Genomic DNA, 15,377 nt, shown 5'->3' with positions numbered 1-15,377 from the left:
CGACTGTTTAAAATTATAATTATGATATTGCTATATGCGCATATATTGGATAATTATTATCTTATAGAGTCATAGTAACCAGTTATGTAAAAAAAATTGGGTCAAAATGGCCAAAATATCGACTTCTTGATTGTGTTGAAGTATAATAATTGAATTCTGAAAAGCAATGGTTACGGTTGGGCAACAGCGCCTACTTATCGTTAATGCTGATTCGTCTTTAATAATTATAGTTACCGTTAATACTATAAGGTGTGAAAAGGGTACTAGATTTTAATTTATTATTTTAAAACTGTTAATATCTTACTTTTACTGATGCCACCGGATTATTGGTGACAATTTTACAAAAAAGTCAAATCTTTTATATACAAAATAACAGTGATAACATGAATTTTTTAAATAATATTTATTAATTTTAAATTATTATTCAATACCAAATGAATAAAAAAAGTTGATTGATTGATTTGAATATACAAACTTTTAACCTGACAATTAATATATTGCTTTTAATTTATTAAATTGATTAACTTTCAATCACTCAATGAATGAATGAATCAACTTTTTTAGGACATTAATTTTAGTGTATCATAGGCATATTCCTAAACACATTGTCACATGTGACCTGGTTTGTATAAACATATATTATTTGTGTTAGTATTATAGCAAATATGTCTAAAGTACTGCTTATTATGAACTATATAATAGTTTCTTTTTCAAATGTTGGTGGACTAAGTTTATTAGTAGTCAATTGTATAGCAATGGTCAAGTGGACATCTTAACCGTATCATTATCATTAAAATTACTACATTTGTACAAATTAAATTATTTATATTCATAGCTAATGCAATCATGTTTATACCAATTTCCACGAATCCATAAATATTAACCAAAATGGTTTATACATGTTTCTAGTTATTATATTCTGAGGTACTTGATAGGTACGTTGTATTAATTCAGTATCTCTGGCTGTTTAGATGGAGCTAAAACACAAGTCAGTTCACACAAGATTGTTTCTCAAAATAAAATACTGCTTGGTTGAAAGATACAAGATTGAAGAATACAATTCAGTTTCAACTTGACGTTGTAAAGTAGGCCTTACCTTGCTCCCAAATACTCTCGTTAAAAAATATTGTTGAACTCAGAAATGCAAATTACCAAAGTCTTCATGGTAATTTTCCATAGCTATGAGAATGTTTAGGAACACTGTGATGCTTTTTCAACAAATCCTTTAGAAAAAAAGAAACAACTTTTTAATTCATTTGTTCGTAGTTTTATTCAGAAATGTAATTGTTTTTAAATTGTGTCTTTACCTATTATTTTGATTGACTGATTGGTTGTTTGAAAGTACTGAATTATAAAGTTCACTACAGTACAATTTCTCAACATCCGGGACAAAGAAAATGTCCATTATAGTAGGGGTATCTCCTAAATGGATCCCTCCTGAATAAGGACTTGTGTTTCACTACAGTGGCATTATTTCACTCCAGGGGATAACTTAGAACAGACATAATTTGGGATAGACATAACTGACCAAACCAGAAGTCAGAATACACCGACCAACAGAATAAATTATTATTGAATACAAGATATAGATATGTGTTAGTTTACCTTTTGTCGTAGTTCATTCCTCTGTTGCTCCTTGTCTTCCAGCTGTCAGAAAAACAATCAGTACATTTACAGTATTTGTTTTAATAGTTAATACACTTTTTCCTAAAATTAATATTAAAAACTGAAACAAATATAGTTCTAAGTTGTTTTGGTATTTGGTCTAACTGAGGTGTTACCATCATAAGTAAAAGATATAATGTATTAAGTATATATTTATCATTTGTGGAAGCTCATAATTTCATTAAAAATCAAATGGATGAATATTGTCAGACACACTGTCCACCTTTTACACCCTCCAATATTTACGATGGAATATTTCCGTTATCTCACCTTTGATACTGTTTCTAATTCATCAACCAACAAGTGACTAGAGTTCAAATCGCGTTTCAATGTTACATTCTCGTGACGTAGAAGCTTTATTTTTTCTTGTAAATGTCTTAGTAACTTGACGGTGTTGGCGTCTTGTGGCGACGGACTAGCACTCCTATCCTGTAAGAAACAAGAATCAGGGAATCAATTTTGATAAAACAGTAAAACAACAGGTGCACAAGTTATGATCAATAAATATTAAGAACTAAAGCTTTCACCAATCTTATATAAAAGATAGTGTGATCAGGTAGAACTCACTTGTGTGATATAAAAATTCTCTTCTCTTTTTTTCGTGAAAAGTGAAAGAATGCATTAGCATACTTATTTATTTCTAGGTTTATGAATAAATGAATTAAAAGAATGAATCTTACAGAGTTTGCTGATCTTCTAAGTGGTGTGTGATGTGAATCTTGCATCCTCCTAAAAAGAAAAAAATAGATGATGACCCTTGTGGACATTGATTCTGATTGAGGGAGGACACAAAAGCTCTCAAAAGCCCCGCATCTGATTCCATTGAATACTTATTTTCCAATAATATCCCAGAAATGCTTTTATACATTTCTAGGTATACAACAAATGATCACATATATATGAATTTATATTGCAAAAAATTGTTTGCAGTTTTATAAATGAATACTTTTTCGATTGGGATGGACAAGGTAAACATTGTTGAAATAGTAATCAATTTGAAGGGAATCAGATATTCATTAAAGAAGAAAAATTAAAAATGTTAAAATACCAACGTTTTATCCACATAAAACTTTTCATTAATTAGTACTCCTAATATGAAAACTTACACTTGTAATTCTTTGTTAAGTTCTTCCTCAAACTTCTTAGCCATTTTCAGGGCTGTTTCTTCCTTCCATAGTGTCATTCCTTTCTGTACTTGTATCATCTCTTTGTCTTTTTCAACCAGTCTTCCTTGTAATGCTGATTCTGTAGCTTTTAGTTTGGCCACAGTCTGCTGTAAAGATTCTATCTCATCTGTATTATCCTTAAAAAAAAAACCGGTTTTAAAAATCAAGTTGCATATAAGTTGACATTTTTATTTTTATTTCTTTTAATGAAATCAAATTTGGATCCCTTTGCACACAATTTATTCAATTCTAAATGTTAGATGTTCCTTATATTATATTCTTTATTTAGTATTATTATCTACCACTTTACAAATAGCAATTCTTAGTAAACGGTCTAAAAAATAACTAATAATATGTCAGAAAATCATTGAATCATTTATAATCGTTTGTTTTTAATGTTTCTTTAATTTATTGAATGTAAATTTATTACATAATACCCCTAAAATAAAAAATAAATAACCACCATATCTAGTCTGTCTTTCATCGCTTGTAAACTTGAAGAACTTTCTAACGATCTGTTTTTCATCTCCTTTTCCTAATAAAATTGAAGTATAAAAAGAAGTTAGAAAACAAAATTTAATAAATAACAATCAAACACAAATACTCTACTGAATGTAAGTCTTACAATTTAAAACTTAAAATAATTTATACATACCCGTACTTTATTTGCTTTTAAGTTGATCCGCTTTTGTTTATCCAAACTTTGTTTTAATTCTTGCAGTTTGTTGCGCAAGTCTTCATTGCTTCCTTTTATGTTACCAAGGGCAGACATCAACTGGACTTTGCTGGACAATTCTGTGTCTGACCCACTCGACGATGTTTTGCCATTGGTCATTGCTCCTTTATGTGCGCTAAAAAATGATTAAAAATCGGTTAATTTTAGATTTTCTTTTACAGTTGATATGGTGAGTTAAATCAACCACTTTCAAGTGAACAGCTTACCCTATTAAGACTTTCTTGGATGATACACCAAGTACTTGGCTAGTTTTCTTACATTCTTCAGTCATTTCCATAACTAGTGACCTGCTAGTTCTCTCATAATCCCTCAATACTTCTCTTTCACGTTCTTTGTTCTTTTGTATTTCTGATTTTAATATTTTTATTTCTTCATCTTTTGTTCTTTCAGATTGTTTCAACTTTTGTAGTTCTTTCGTCTTTTCCTGAAAAAAAAAACCCATTTTATTTTATTTTTTAATTTTACATCAGATTAATGGAAATACTAGGCAGTTGAAATGTGGAAAGCAAAAGTGTGTAGGTTTGCAGTAGGTCTACTGCTGTACAATAACAATACAACAACTAAATTGTAAATTGCAAGAAAGGATTTTTAAATATAAAATTAAAAATGTGTAGCTGAAATTTGACAAAGCATCCTCACTCTTAGTCCTTCGGTACATGTTTTTAACAAGTCAACACTTCTTTGCAGCTGAATTTGAGTTTTCAATAAGAGTTCACTTTGATCACAGCAACTTGTTGATGAAATGGAAGAGTGTAGCTTCTCCTGACTCAAATTTAATGGAACATGCTCATCAGCTGAAGCATTGAATGGAACATGCTCATCATCTGAAGTATTGAATGGAACATGCTCATCATCTGAAGCATTTCCATTTGTACAAAATGCGGAATATCTACTTTTATTATCACGGACACCCATTTCTCCGCTATTATCATCATTTTCTGCATATTCATCTACTTTTTGATTTATAAAGTCTTGGCCAATCTGCAGACCATCGGTAGCATCTGATTGGCTACTTTCTGATTTATCATTGCTATATGATTGTGATTGGTCAGTCTTTAGCGTATCCTTGAAAGATGGTTGATTGTTTTCTTGATTCTCCTGCAGACAATCACAGTTTTCTGATTGACTGTTCTCTAGACTATTGCTGTCGTCTGAATTAGAGGCTATTTCTGAAACTGGTGATGCCGACTCCATTCTAATATTCCCAATAATATGAAACCATAAACGATATTTTTATGTTTATCTCTAAATAGTATAGGAAGAAAGTAACACAACTCATTCTAAGTTTACAGGTAAGAATTATGAGAAGTTATATATGCAAAGTCTGGGAAACCAAGATATACAAGAAATATACTTTATTTTCTATTAAATGGCAGTCACTAGAATTGAACAAGCACTCTGGGCTTGGAAGGTGTGGACACCCAATCTGTAACACCACTAGATAATTAATCATGTATATCAAGTACATTTATAATCATAAGTTAATACTATTATGCTATGAGAGGACTATTATCAACGTGAACTCAACTACATCATTAAGTAGAAGGCCCTAGCAGGCGCTAACGTCACACTAATATTCATGTCTCTTATGAGGAATTCACGCAAATGCATTATTATAGTAATGAAATAGAATTACTTGCATAATCCCAAGGACACCACTTACCAGTGATTGTAATCAGCATAAAAGTACTTAACATTTGGCAATCATGCACAAAGATGTTGTTGAACAATATATTAATTACATTTTAATGGAATCATTACCAATTTAAGTACACAAACTTATATAGCTTTGTTTGACTTAACTACCCTTTTACTCTTCCAAAACAACCAGAGTAATTTGTGAAATTAAATTCAACTTAAATTGTCTAGAGCTATGATGAAGATAATATTTAGAATTATATTAGAAAAAACAAAACTCTATTCTATATTTCACAGCTAACTAAAAAACTGACTTGAGAAATTCAAACCAAAATGAAATGAAGTTGAATGCAAGCACAAATTTAAACTCCACTCATCCTAAATATCAAAGTGTCTTTGCAGCCCATCAGTTGTACCTTACAAACCAAACAACTCAATGTACATTGAACAGCATTGGGTCAAACCTCAAATCTAAGGTCAACATCTTAAAAACAGCAGGGCATACAATTTTGAATATCCTATCTGTGTGTGTTTACATTAAACAACGATAGGCAATGAATTGAGCCCTCACATTTCTTCACAATGTGTTCACAAACAAGCATGTGTGTTTAGTGCATTTACCCATGACACGAACAGACCACTGTTACTATGGTATGTTTACACAACAAACTATCTTTATAAAGGTGAAAAGTTATTCACTCACGGTTAGTGTTGCATGTTATTGTACAGTTTGTGTAATTTGTATTCTGATCAATTACATTTTCTAGAAATTCAGATATTTTGGGGAAGTTTGGATTTGGAGAGTTGATGATATAAGTATGAGTTATTTTCAACCTCATGGATAGATAAATTATAGAACATTTTCTGTGCTAAGTTTGAAAAAACAATGATCTTATTCTCAGAAGCAATGATTGTGATTTTTGTATATAAGTTTACACTTTTGGAAAAAAAAGTGTTTAATGTGCTTTCTGGCTAAAGCTACATTCGCACTTCATCGGAGCCATTCAATTCTGTATTTTTTTCCATTATTTAACAACAGCTTCCATTCCGTGAAACGAAACAAGTGTGAATGTAGCTGCATGCATGATTATTTCTGGATTTAAATAGTATGTTTGTGCACAATAGCTAAAAATAAATGATAACATTAAATATATTGATAAGATGATGACAACAATGATCTTTTACCTGATTAAACTCCTTCCTCATCTCTTCTAGATCAGTTTGTCTTCCTTGACGGGCTTCTTCTCTGACCTTTGACACTGCCTCTACCTTTTGCCGATGCATTGTCAGGTTTTCTTGACGCAGACTGTCCAATTCCTTTGTGATAAAAATGGTGCATGATATGAAGCATGAATATGAGTGCTCTAAAATCTCTAGTAAATGACCTTTGACCAATAAATGACCTGCTTTGTAATTAAAAAAACAAAATTCAAATGGCTCTTCATACAGTTATGAAATTCTTCTAAAGAATTTGTCAAAAATCCATTCAGTCTTTAAATAAATTTCCAGTAATATAGAAGCAATGCATACAATTAAAAAATGTGCTTTTCTTTTTAATTTTATATGATCAAGTGCATCATATGGATATATAGCTATGACAATGAAAGGATAATAATGACTCACATCTTTTAGTGAATTGATAGCAATTTGGAGCTGGCTTGAGTATTGCTTTTCTTTAGCAATATCCGCCTTCAACTGTGTTGTTGCCCATCTCTCTTCATCATTCTTTTTTATCAATTCTCTCTTTAATGACTTTTTAGATTCGTCTTCCCAGATTTCCCGTTCTTTTTTAATTGCATTTTTAATCTATATATAAAGCAATTTGAAAATCATGGAAAAGCTGCAGAAATATTTGCAATATACATATTAAAAAAGACAAGAGTACACCATCCATGTATTTAGTCGGATTAATATTATTACCTGGTCAAGTGCCTCCTTGCGTAATTTCTCTCCAAGTCCTCTGGTGGCATTCTCCTGTTCTTGCAGTCTAGACTTCAGTAGATCTGTCTCTTCTACTTTTTCCTAAAACATCAACATTCAGAAGTGCTATGATTAAAAACGTTCATCTGGTTTTGAATATCCATGAGTTAGTAGTTTGGTTTTTTAAAAAGAACTACTAACTCATTCATAAGTGTTGAATATAAAAGTGGAACACAATCATATTTTCCTTGCATAAATCAGTTTAATACTGTATTATATACAATATGATTTTCAACCCACAGGAGGAAGTGAGAAAATGATTGGAAGCATACCTTGAGGTCTTCTTCATATTTGTTTGTTTGTTGCTTAAATGTTTCCTCTTGGTTCCTTACAATATCTTGTCTTGTTGCCACCATCTCTTGTCTCAGCTGAAAATGAACAAAAGATTTTCAAATCTCATTAATAAAATGTATCTCTAAACATTAAATTAATCATAGAGCCACTACAAACCCCAAAGCTAATATCTATGAATATATATACACCTACCTTTCCAAGCTCAGATTCTTTCTCCTTTAATAAATTGTCTCTCATTTCCAGTAAAGCAGTTTCTTTGTCGATTTCATTATATTTCTCAACCCGTTCTTTTTCTTGAAGAATCTGTTTACCATTTTCCTGTGATTTTGACAAATCTTCCTGAAGGGCATAGAGCTTGTCTCTGAGAGCATCATACACCTCTTGTTTGTCTTTAATAGTTTTATTTAGAGCATCTATCTTTTGTTCTTTTTCTCTGTAACCTGTCTCCATCTGCCTTTTCTCTTGTTTATGAGTTTTCTCCATGTTGTCTATTAATGCATTTTTCTCCTGATGATGAAAAGATTGAACATAAAATAAAATTTACAAAATAATTTCTGAAAGTTCATTGTACTTATTATTTGTTCAATTTATTTTTTCTTTATTTGCATAAGATACATCATATGTAATAACATAGGTTTTTTATTAAAGAGTAGAATGCACTTATGCTGGAGAAACATAAATAAGACCAGAGGGCTTTAAGGCTAGTTCCACCAGAAAAAAAAGAATTAAAAAAATAATATATGTACTGTGAGTATGTAGAGGGAATCTTCAAGTCAATTTGAATAAAAATAATAAATAAATGTACATTGAAATAGAAACACAGTATACATAATATTGTATTTTATTACAGTGTACAAACAAACATATTAATGTTAATAATAACAAACATGTTTCTTACAGCCAGTTGTTTCATTGCTTTGTCTTCTAGATCATTCACTTTTTCTTCGTATTCTCTTACTTTCTCTTCATGGGCGTATTCTAAGTCTTCAATTTTATGAAGCTGTTCTTCAAGCTCCTTAAAAAAAAAAAGAATAACAAAATTAAAATGTTGTTACTAAATAAAGAACCTCTCTTAAAAGGTATGCTACTGTAAATATACATATATACATGTACATTATATAAAAAAAACACATTAATACATTAACAAAAAAGAAATTCATGTTTTTGAACAATTTAAAAATAAAAACTGAATAGCCCACAGTTATGTATTTATATAAAAATAGATTATTTTTTCAATTACAGGTGATATCTTTAATATCTATTTTTATTACTTAAACACAAACAACATCCAGAAAGCTTTTAACGATTTGAACAAACACATGTAGAATAATCAACATTCTATTAAAATGTATTGATTTAAAAAATATTAAATGTATAACATTAATCAATTTTTTTCAGTACAAAAAACAATTATTAAGATTACCTCTGTAAGTTTTTCCATTTTTTCCCTAGATGTTTTCTGCTCAGAAAATAAATCTTTTTTAGCTAGATTCAGTTGTCTCTCTAACTCATTCTTTTCCAGATCCGATGTTACCGAATCATTCTTACATAATCGCTCTTTAAGTTCATCCCGTTCTTGGACCACAGAAATTATCTACAATTTAATTATAGTTATTTTAAATCATAACATTTATTTTAGAAAAATACTTTAAAAAGTAAAACTTAGGAGTTGGGTCAGGGGATATTTGGTGTGTACACACACAATATCAAGCCATTCCCTAAGGCCTCTTTGTCAGAATTGCTTGTGGAGTATTCAAGAGGACAAACACCAAGTACCAAGTACATTGATGTGATTTTTGGGGTGTACTGTACGTAGGTCCCTTTAAAGTGATTTACCTCTGCCTTTGAAAGGCCCAACATCATGACATCTTCTCGGCTGTTTTGAGATGATCTTCTATCAAGTTCTTGTAGCGTTCTACCCTTAGCGGCTGTCTCCTCTTCAACATCTCGCAGTTCTCGTTGTGCTTGGTCGCGCTGAAACTCCAACACCATCAGCTCCGACCTAACAAAGTTTATATTGCTATTTTTATTTACTATATCTACTACAAATCTATATTTAATAATGATGTAATTCATATAAAGTCAAGTGCTTAGAAACATTGTATTAGACTACCATTATTATTATTATTAAAACTGATCTTGGTCAATAGCTAAAATTCTTTGTTATTAAAAATAGTTATATCAATATTTAGCTGTTTGACGCAAGCCATTTGAAATTGTAAGACACATTTGTTACTGGCTAGCAACTATTTTAATTTTGATTAAAAAAATTTAAGAAGAACAAATACTGCTTTTTATTACCGTGCTGTTTCTGCCTTTTCTTGATGTTGACGTACGACTTCATTTGCTTTTTTTATTTCGGACTTGTTTTGATGCACAGAGTCTAACAAGATCTTTAACTCTCCTAAAGCAATCTACAAAAGAGGATAAACACAGATGACATATCATTGTTTACAAGACCTTTTATTATAAACATTATAAACCAGTTGAAGAATAGATAACTCAAAAATAATATCAAAGACAAATATTTTTTTCTACAATAAAATAACTAATATATCATTTGTCGTATATGTATATTTGTATTTTATTTTCTTAACCTTTGTTTTCTTCCTGTGGTTTACTGAAAATATCTCAAAATTGTTTTTTATTGTGAATTGTTGTTATCCCTGTCTAAATATATCAAAACTAGAATACACAGATTATATATATGTTAAGAATCAAAACAATAATATACCTAAAGATTGTGTTGATTCTGAAATCTAACAAATATGTTGGTTTAATGGTTAATAGTTTCAAATTTATAAAGCGCAAACACAAGTCTTGAAACGTTGGATAAGGTTGAAGTGTTGACTAAATTAATTATTGATATGTTTATCAAAAATTCATTTCATTAAAAAATAAGTTAATAATCACCATAGTCCACTGTCTACAGACTACTACCAATCACATTTAGACTAAGTATATCCTATTCATATATCTCATCAGTGTGCATCCAAGATACACCAGAAGACGGTACTTAAAACGTCAAGATTTTTAGTTCAATAATAAACCATGAAGAACTAATTCCTTCTGAATAAACTAATATATTATGTGCATGCATAATGATTGTTTATTGAACAATATGTTATACACTATACTAATGCGTTTCAATTTATATGTTATTCACTCAGATGTACTACTGTATGCTATAAACTGATGTACTAATTCGTTTACAATACTGATGTTATACAATAAAGATGCATTTAATTATACGCTAATGCATTTATGTTAAATATACCGATGCATTAATGTATTTAAAATGCTATACACTAATATTATACTGATGCATTTATACGTTATACACTAATTTGACTGATGTGTGAAAACGTTACCTTTTTCTTTATTGTGATGTCATTTAATTCACCTTTAATACTGGAAACCTGATAGTTCAACTCATCTTCATCCATAGGCTGAATAATAGAACAAGCAAACAATAGAGGAAGGAACGGATAAAGAAATACTGTACAATGCTGTTTCAACATAGCAAATTAACCTACATAATAATAATAATCAAAATAGTGTACAAATCAATAGTTTTTCAATACCTACCATTCTAATGACAGGAACTGATTTTGCTTGACTTTTAGGAGTTTCCTTCTTAGATCTGTTGCTATTATGTTTACTTAGGCTGCGTGACTTGACCTTGTTTGTTACATGGTCATGTGACCTAGCGAGCTGGCCGCTATTGATGAACGAATCACTTGTGGAACGGTTTCTGTGGGCAATAAAAATATTTAAAAAAATGTTCATTTCGACCTTGTAACTGCATTAGTTAAATCACTGATGAAAAAATAGCGTTTTGCAAATGCTTGATAGTTTAATCATCATATTATTATGTTTTTGAGTTTTGTCATTATCTAAATGATAATATACACACATGGCAGTTTATGGTGATATGTTCATAGTGCAAAATAAAACCATTACAAGTATTGCGTATTATACTTTCATATTGTAAAAATCATAAAGAAAAGTTAAAAATAAAATGCACATTTATAATGAAAACAACAGGAAAGAAATAATAATACAACATTATTTTATGAAGGGTATTAGCAAGCATTTACGTCATTGGAAAAAAAATGATGCATTCATTATATTAGTGTTAAGTCAAGAAACTATGATGACGTGATTGAATTGAAGATGAAATAATAATCTCTAATGTTTAAAAATTATGATCATAGATGATATAAAACATTGTTATGTAAAGCTAGGTGAGGTGCCTTCATTGGGGTAACATTTTTTTTACTGACTTCTATGCCTTTTTATTTCTAAACAATACAATTATTAATCAGTATTTTAATTCAGAGGTTTTTGTTTACTGTAGTGCTATTACTTGAATGTGTGTGCTATTAGTTGATGAAAAAATGACATATAAATTATTCACTTAAAAAGTCACTTATTGACTTGCACTAATGAAGGGCTAGTGTTGCCTGAAAGCTCTGCTAACTTTTCTGGCTGTTTTACTTTATCGTTTTGATTTAGCTTTTCGCTTTTTTTTTTGTATCTCCATTGAGATCCAGCCACTGATACCCACAGCATTGTCATTTTTTCAGTAATTTGCCTTTGGATTTATTCACTTCACAAAATATTGTCATACAAGTTGTTTGACAGACACATCTAAAACAAGACAGACATTTAAGAGTTCTAAAACAATCATTACCAGACGATTGCTGGATATATCAGAATGGTTGACAAATAACGTTAATGTAGAAATTGAAGATGACGCAGTTGTGACATCATCACCAATCACTGGTGGCGCTGGAAGAAGCTGGAGGTAGATTTGTGAAGAGAGTGGTCGAATATCAGAGACCTTATGTTGGTATGAGGGAACATGTATAAAACATTCAGATCGGAAAGTCTCATTTACACATTCCTTCGGTTTGATTTCAATATTGGATATTTTGGCAGGTTGATCCATCAATGTCTGGTGATGTTGTGCCAAAGAATAAGAGAATGTTCTTGTTATACCAGGACAACTCGAATTGTCTGAAGAGAAATCTAAGATTTCATCACAAATGTTATCAGTGGAGTCATCTGTGTCTTCAATCAACCAACTGTTGTTGACTGTGTCAAAACTATCTTTAAAACTTCCTCTTTTAAAATGATTTTGTCTTGATGATTTCGATGATCTTACAGTACTGAAGTTAGAATTTATTCTTTCATTGGTTGCATAGCCATTTTGATCACAAATATTTTCTGATGCAGTCTTTTTATTATATGGAGAACTGGTTGTAGAATCTGTGTCTGAGTTTGTACCATTGTTATTGTTAAGTCGACAAGAAGAGCCTGGACTCTTCATAGTGTTGACAATGCAACAGCTTCTTGGACAATGACAACAGTGAGAGTGATCATTAAATGTTGGTGACATTTTTTGCGAAAGTCTGCTAGAATAGTTATGATTGTTATCAATTCCTCTGGAACCTTTGGTGAAGCCGGCGTGGTTATTGCTACTGTAACTATTGGATGACATACTTTCACAAAAACAAGGTTTACTTTGAACATATCTCTGTTTCTTCTTTCTTGGTCGTTTACTTTTCTTTGGCATTTTGCCAGTTTTTGTTTGTCTTCTTTCAGATGGTGAATTGGGAAAAACTCCACCATTTAAACCCAAATGATTACCCATACTAAAACCATTCATTTCTACAAAGTTTTTTGTGAGTTTCCCTAGTCTTCTTTCTTGAATAACTGTACTAGGAACCAAGTTCACATCATTGCTAGTGTTAACTTTCATTACAGGATTAGGAACTGGAGAGTTACTACTGGATGGATACAACCCATCAAATAACCCTGGATCAGGAATCAAAAGTCTTTTATGCTGTGACGTTGGTGAATCAAGAGATTGTGTAATGTCAAAAAAATGGTCAACATCTGCTTGGACTGGCTCTGTGACTGGTTGACCATTTGTAATTTTCATCAAAATTCTGTCAAAATAATCTCCGTAATCCTCATCCTCATTTTGAACAGTATCTTCATAAGTGAGAAGTGAGGAGGTATTACATTTGCAACTTGACTCACTCTTTGTCTCACATTTTGTTTGTGAATATGTAGGCTCCTTCTGATCAGGTGGTGGGGTATCTGCACAATTAGATTTTAAATCTGGAAGTGGTATTTGACAGTCATCTACATCAAATGTTTGATCACCAGAAAATACACTCAAATTCTCATCAAATCGTTGACAAAATGTTTCATTTAAACTTGACAAGGATGGTCTACCAGATGAACATTCAAAAGAAGTTTGAGTTTGAGTAACTTTTGTTGATTCAATAATTTCACAATTTTCATCCTGGGTTTGGGTTGCAATAGAAAATGTTACAAAATTGTGAGGTAGTATTTTACTATTTCTTTTTGTGGTATATTTGTATTGATCTTCTGTGTTAATTTGAGCATCAGTTTTTGATTTTTCAGATTCATCAATTGCAGTTTTGTTATCAACAGATTGTTCAAAAGAAGTACTGAAGCTTTGGTGCAAAGACTTCTGCCCTTCGTCTTCCTCTGGAAGTGTTTCAAGAGAAAGTGGAAGTGAATGCTGTTTTCTGAACAGCTTTAATCTTCTTTCTTTTGAACTTGTGTGATCTCTCCTTTTTCTGTTTTCTATTTTCTGTGGTAAACTTTTTCTTCTTTGGACAATAGAATCAGAGTTTGAATCAACAACACACTCTTGAAGTTTTTTCACAACAGAATCAATATCAAGACAACCAATTGTTGCTGCTCTCTTAAGTTTCTTTCTCTTGTCAACTAATGCTGTTAAATATGAATGATTATTATTGTTAGAACTTTGAACTTTACTAGTTAGTTCTTTATTTTTTACACCACCATTTATTATTTCATCAGTTTCAATGGCAACATCACAGACATCAACACTATTACTGTTATCATTTCTTTTATCTGGTTTGATTTCATGTTCTTGTATAGCATTAGACTGCAAAGTTTTACTCAATGTTGTCTCCGTTTTGTCAGTATTTTCTCCTTTACTTGCTGTCTTCATAGATAGTTTCCATCTATTACTAGTACTTTGTCCAGGTAGTCGTACATTGAAGGCACGTTGCAGCATTTTCTGAACTTGTTCAGCACGTTTTTTGGCCTTTTCTGCCTGCACCTTTGCTTGCTTCTGCCGGAGAGAAATCATAAATCTTTCTGGAACACCAGTAACCTGCCCACCAAATCCTAAATCCATTAAAATCTCCTCTGATGGAACAGGATTGTTGTACATCATTTGGCCCATGCCACCTGGATTTAGTGCTCCTAAGGATGCTTCCATCAAATACCGAGCCTCTAAGGGCAATTCACTGATATCATTAACATGATTCTGGTTACTCTGATCATCTTTAGCAATAGACATTGCTTCTTTATAAAAATCGCTGTAGTTGGGTTTCGGCAATAATGAAGAATCAATGTTTTGTGGCTGATTGTCTGTAGGTTCCAACCTATCTGCGCATGAACTCTCCACCCATTCTGCTACACTTGAGCTCCAAGTAAGATCAGGTTCTTCTAAATCTAAAGCTTGACTTAGAGAACTTGCATAGCTACCACTACTTGAGGAAGGACGGTTATATTCGATTATTGGTTTAGATAACTTTTCAGGGACACCATATTCTTCATAATCGTAATAATCATTGCTCTGCCATTGACCCGTTTCTAAACCAACTCCGGAAAAACTTTTTCCTTTTCTTGATTCAGTATTGGAGGATGCTGATTGGCTTCTCAAACTCTCAGTTTCAAACGTTGAGATAGACTCTTCCGAGGTAGTAAATCTTGATAATTGTCGTCTTAAATGGTAAGAGCTGAAAACCATAAAAAAATAAAGAATTACTTATTTTAAAATATTCAAAAGCTGCAATATTTGAAATAAAGATTTGTAATGT

The 15,377-nt window shown here is 31.3% G+C and overlaps 1 protein-coding gene across 2 annotated transcripts in view; it reads right to left on the bottom strand.

Moving 5' to 3' along the window:
- Positions 1–396: 396 nt before the first annotated feature.
- The window catches only part of LOC144835231 (uncharacterized), a 37,533-nt gene continuing 22,552 nt past the window's right edge, over positions 397–15,377 (bottom strand). The window contains exons 11-29 of one of the 2 annotated variants that reach the window (XM_078690283.1): positions 11,068–11,233; positions 10,851–10,928; positions 9,781–9,893; positions 9,316–9,481; positions 8,903–9,073; positions 8,378–8,494; positions 7,672–7,986; positions 7,458–7,553; positions 7,126–7,227; positions 6,829–7,011; positions 6,391–6,522; positions 3,774–3,991; positions 3,493–3,682; positions 3,295–3,366; positions 2,772–2,968; positions 2,346–2,394; positions 1,936–2,094; positions 1,606–1,647; positions 397–1,223 (exon numbers count right to left, since the gene is read on the bottom strand). In XM_078690283.1, the coding sequence (XP_078546409.1) occupies positions 1,161–1,223; positions 1,606–1,647; positions 1,936–2,094; positions 2,346–2,394; positions 2,772–2,968; positions 3,295–3,366; positions 3,493–3,682; positions 3,774–3,991; positions 6,391–6,522; positions 6,829–7,011; positions 7,126–7,227; positions 7,458–7,553; positions 7,672–7,986; positions 8,378–8,494; positions 8,903–9,073; positions 9,316–9,481; positions 9,781–9,893; positions 10,851–10,928; positions 11,068–11,233 (2,629 nt within the window). In that variant the 3' untranslated portion in view covers positions 397–1,160. Of the gene's footprint in view, positions 1,224–1,605; positions 1,648–1,935; positions 2,095–2,345; positions 2,395–2,771; positions 2,969–3,294; positions 3,367–3,486; positions 3,683–3,773; positions 3,992–6,390; positions 6,523–6,828; positions 7,012–7,125; positions 7,228–7,457; positions 7,554–7,671; positions 7,987–8,377; positions 8,495–8,902; positions 9,074–9,315; positions 9,482–9,780; positions 9,894–10,850; positions 10,929–11,067; positions 11,234–15,377 lie in introns of both variants that reach the window. The other variant, XM_078690282.1, reaches the window with a different exon arrangement.

The sequence above is a fragment of the Antedon bifida genome, chromosome 2 (genome assembly GCF_963402885.1).
Source record: "Antedon bifida chromosome 2, ecAntBifi1.1, whole genome shotgun sequence".
In the NCBI taxonomy this organism is placed as follows: Eukaryota; Metazoa; Echinodermata; class Crinoidea; order Comatulida; family Antedonidae; genus Antedon; species Antedon bifida.
The sequence above is the reverse complement of the archived record's forward strand: the minus strand, read 5'-3'. Positions and strand labels throughout refer to the sequence as shown.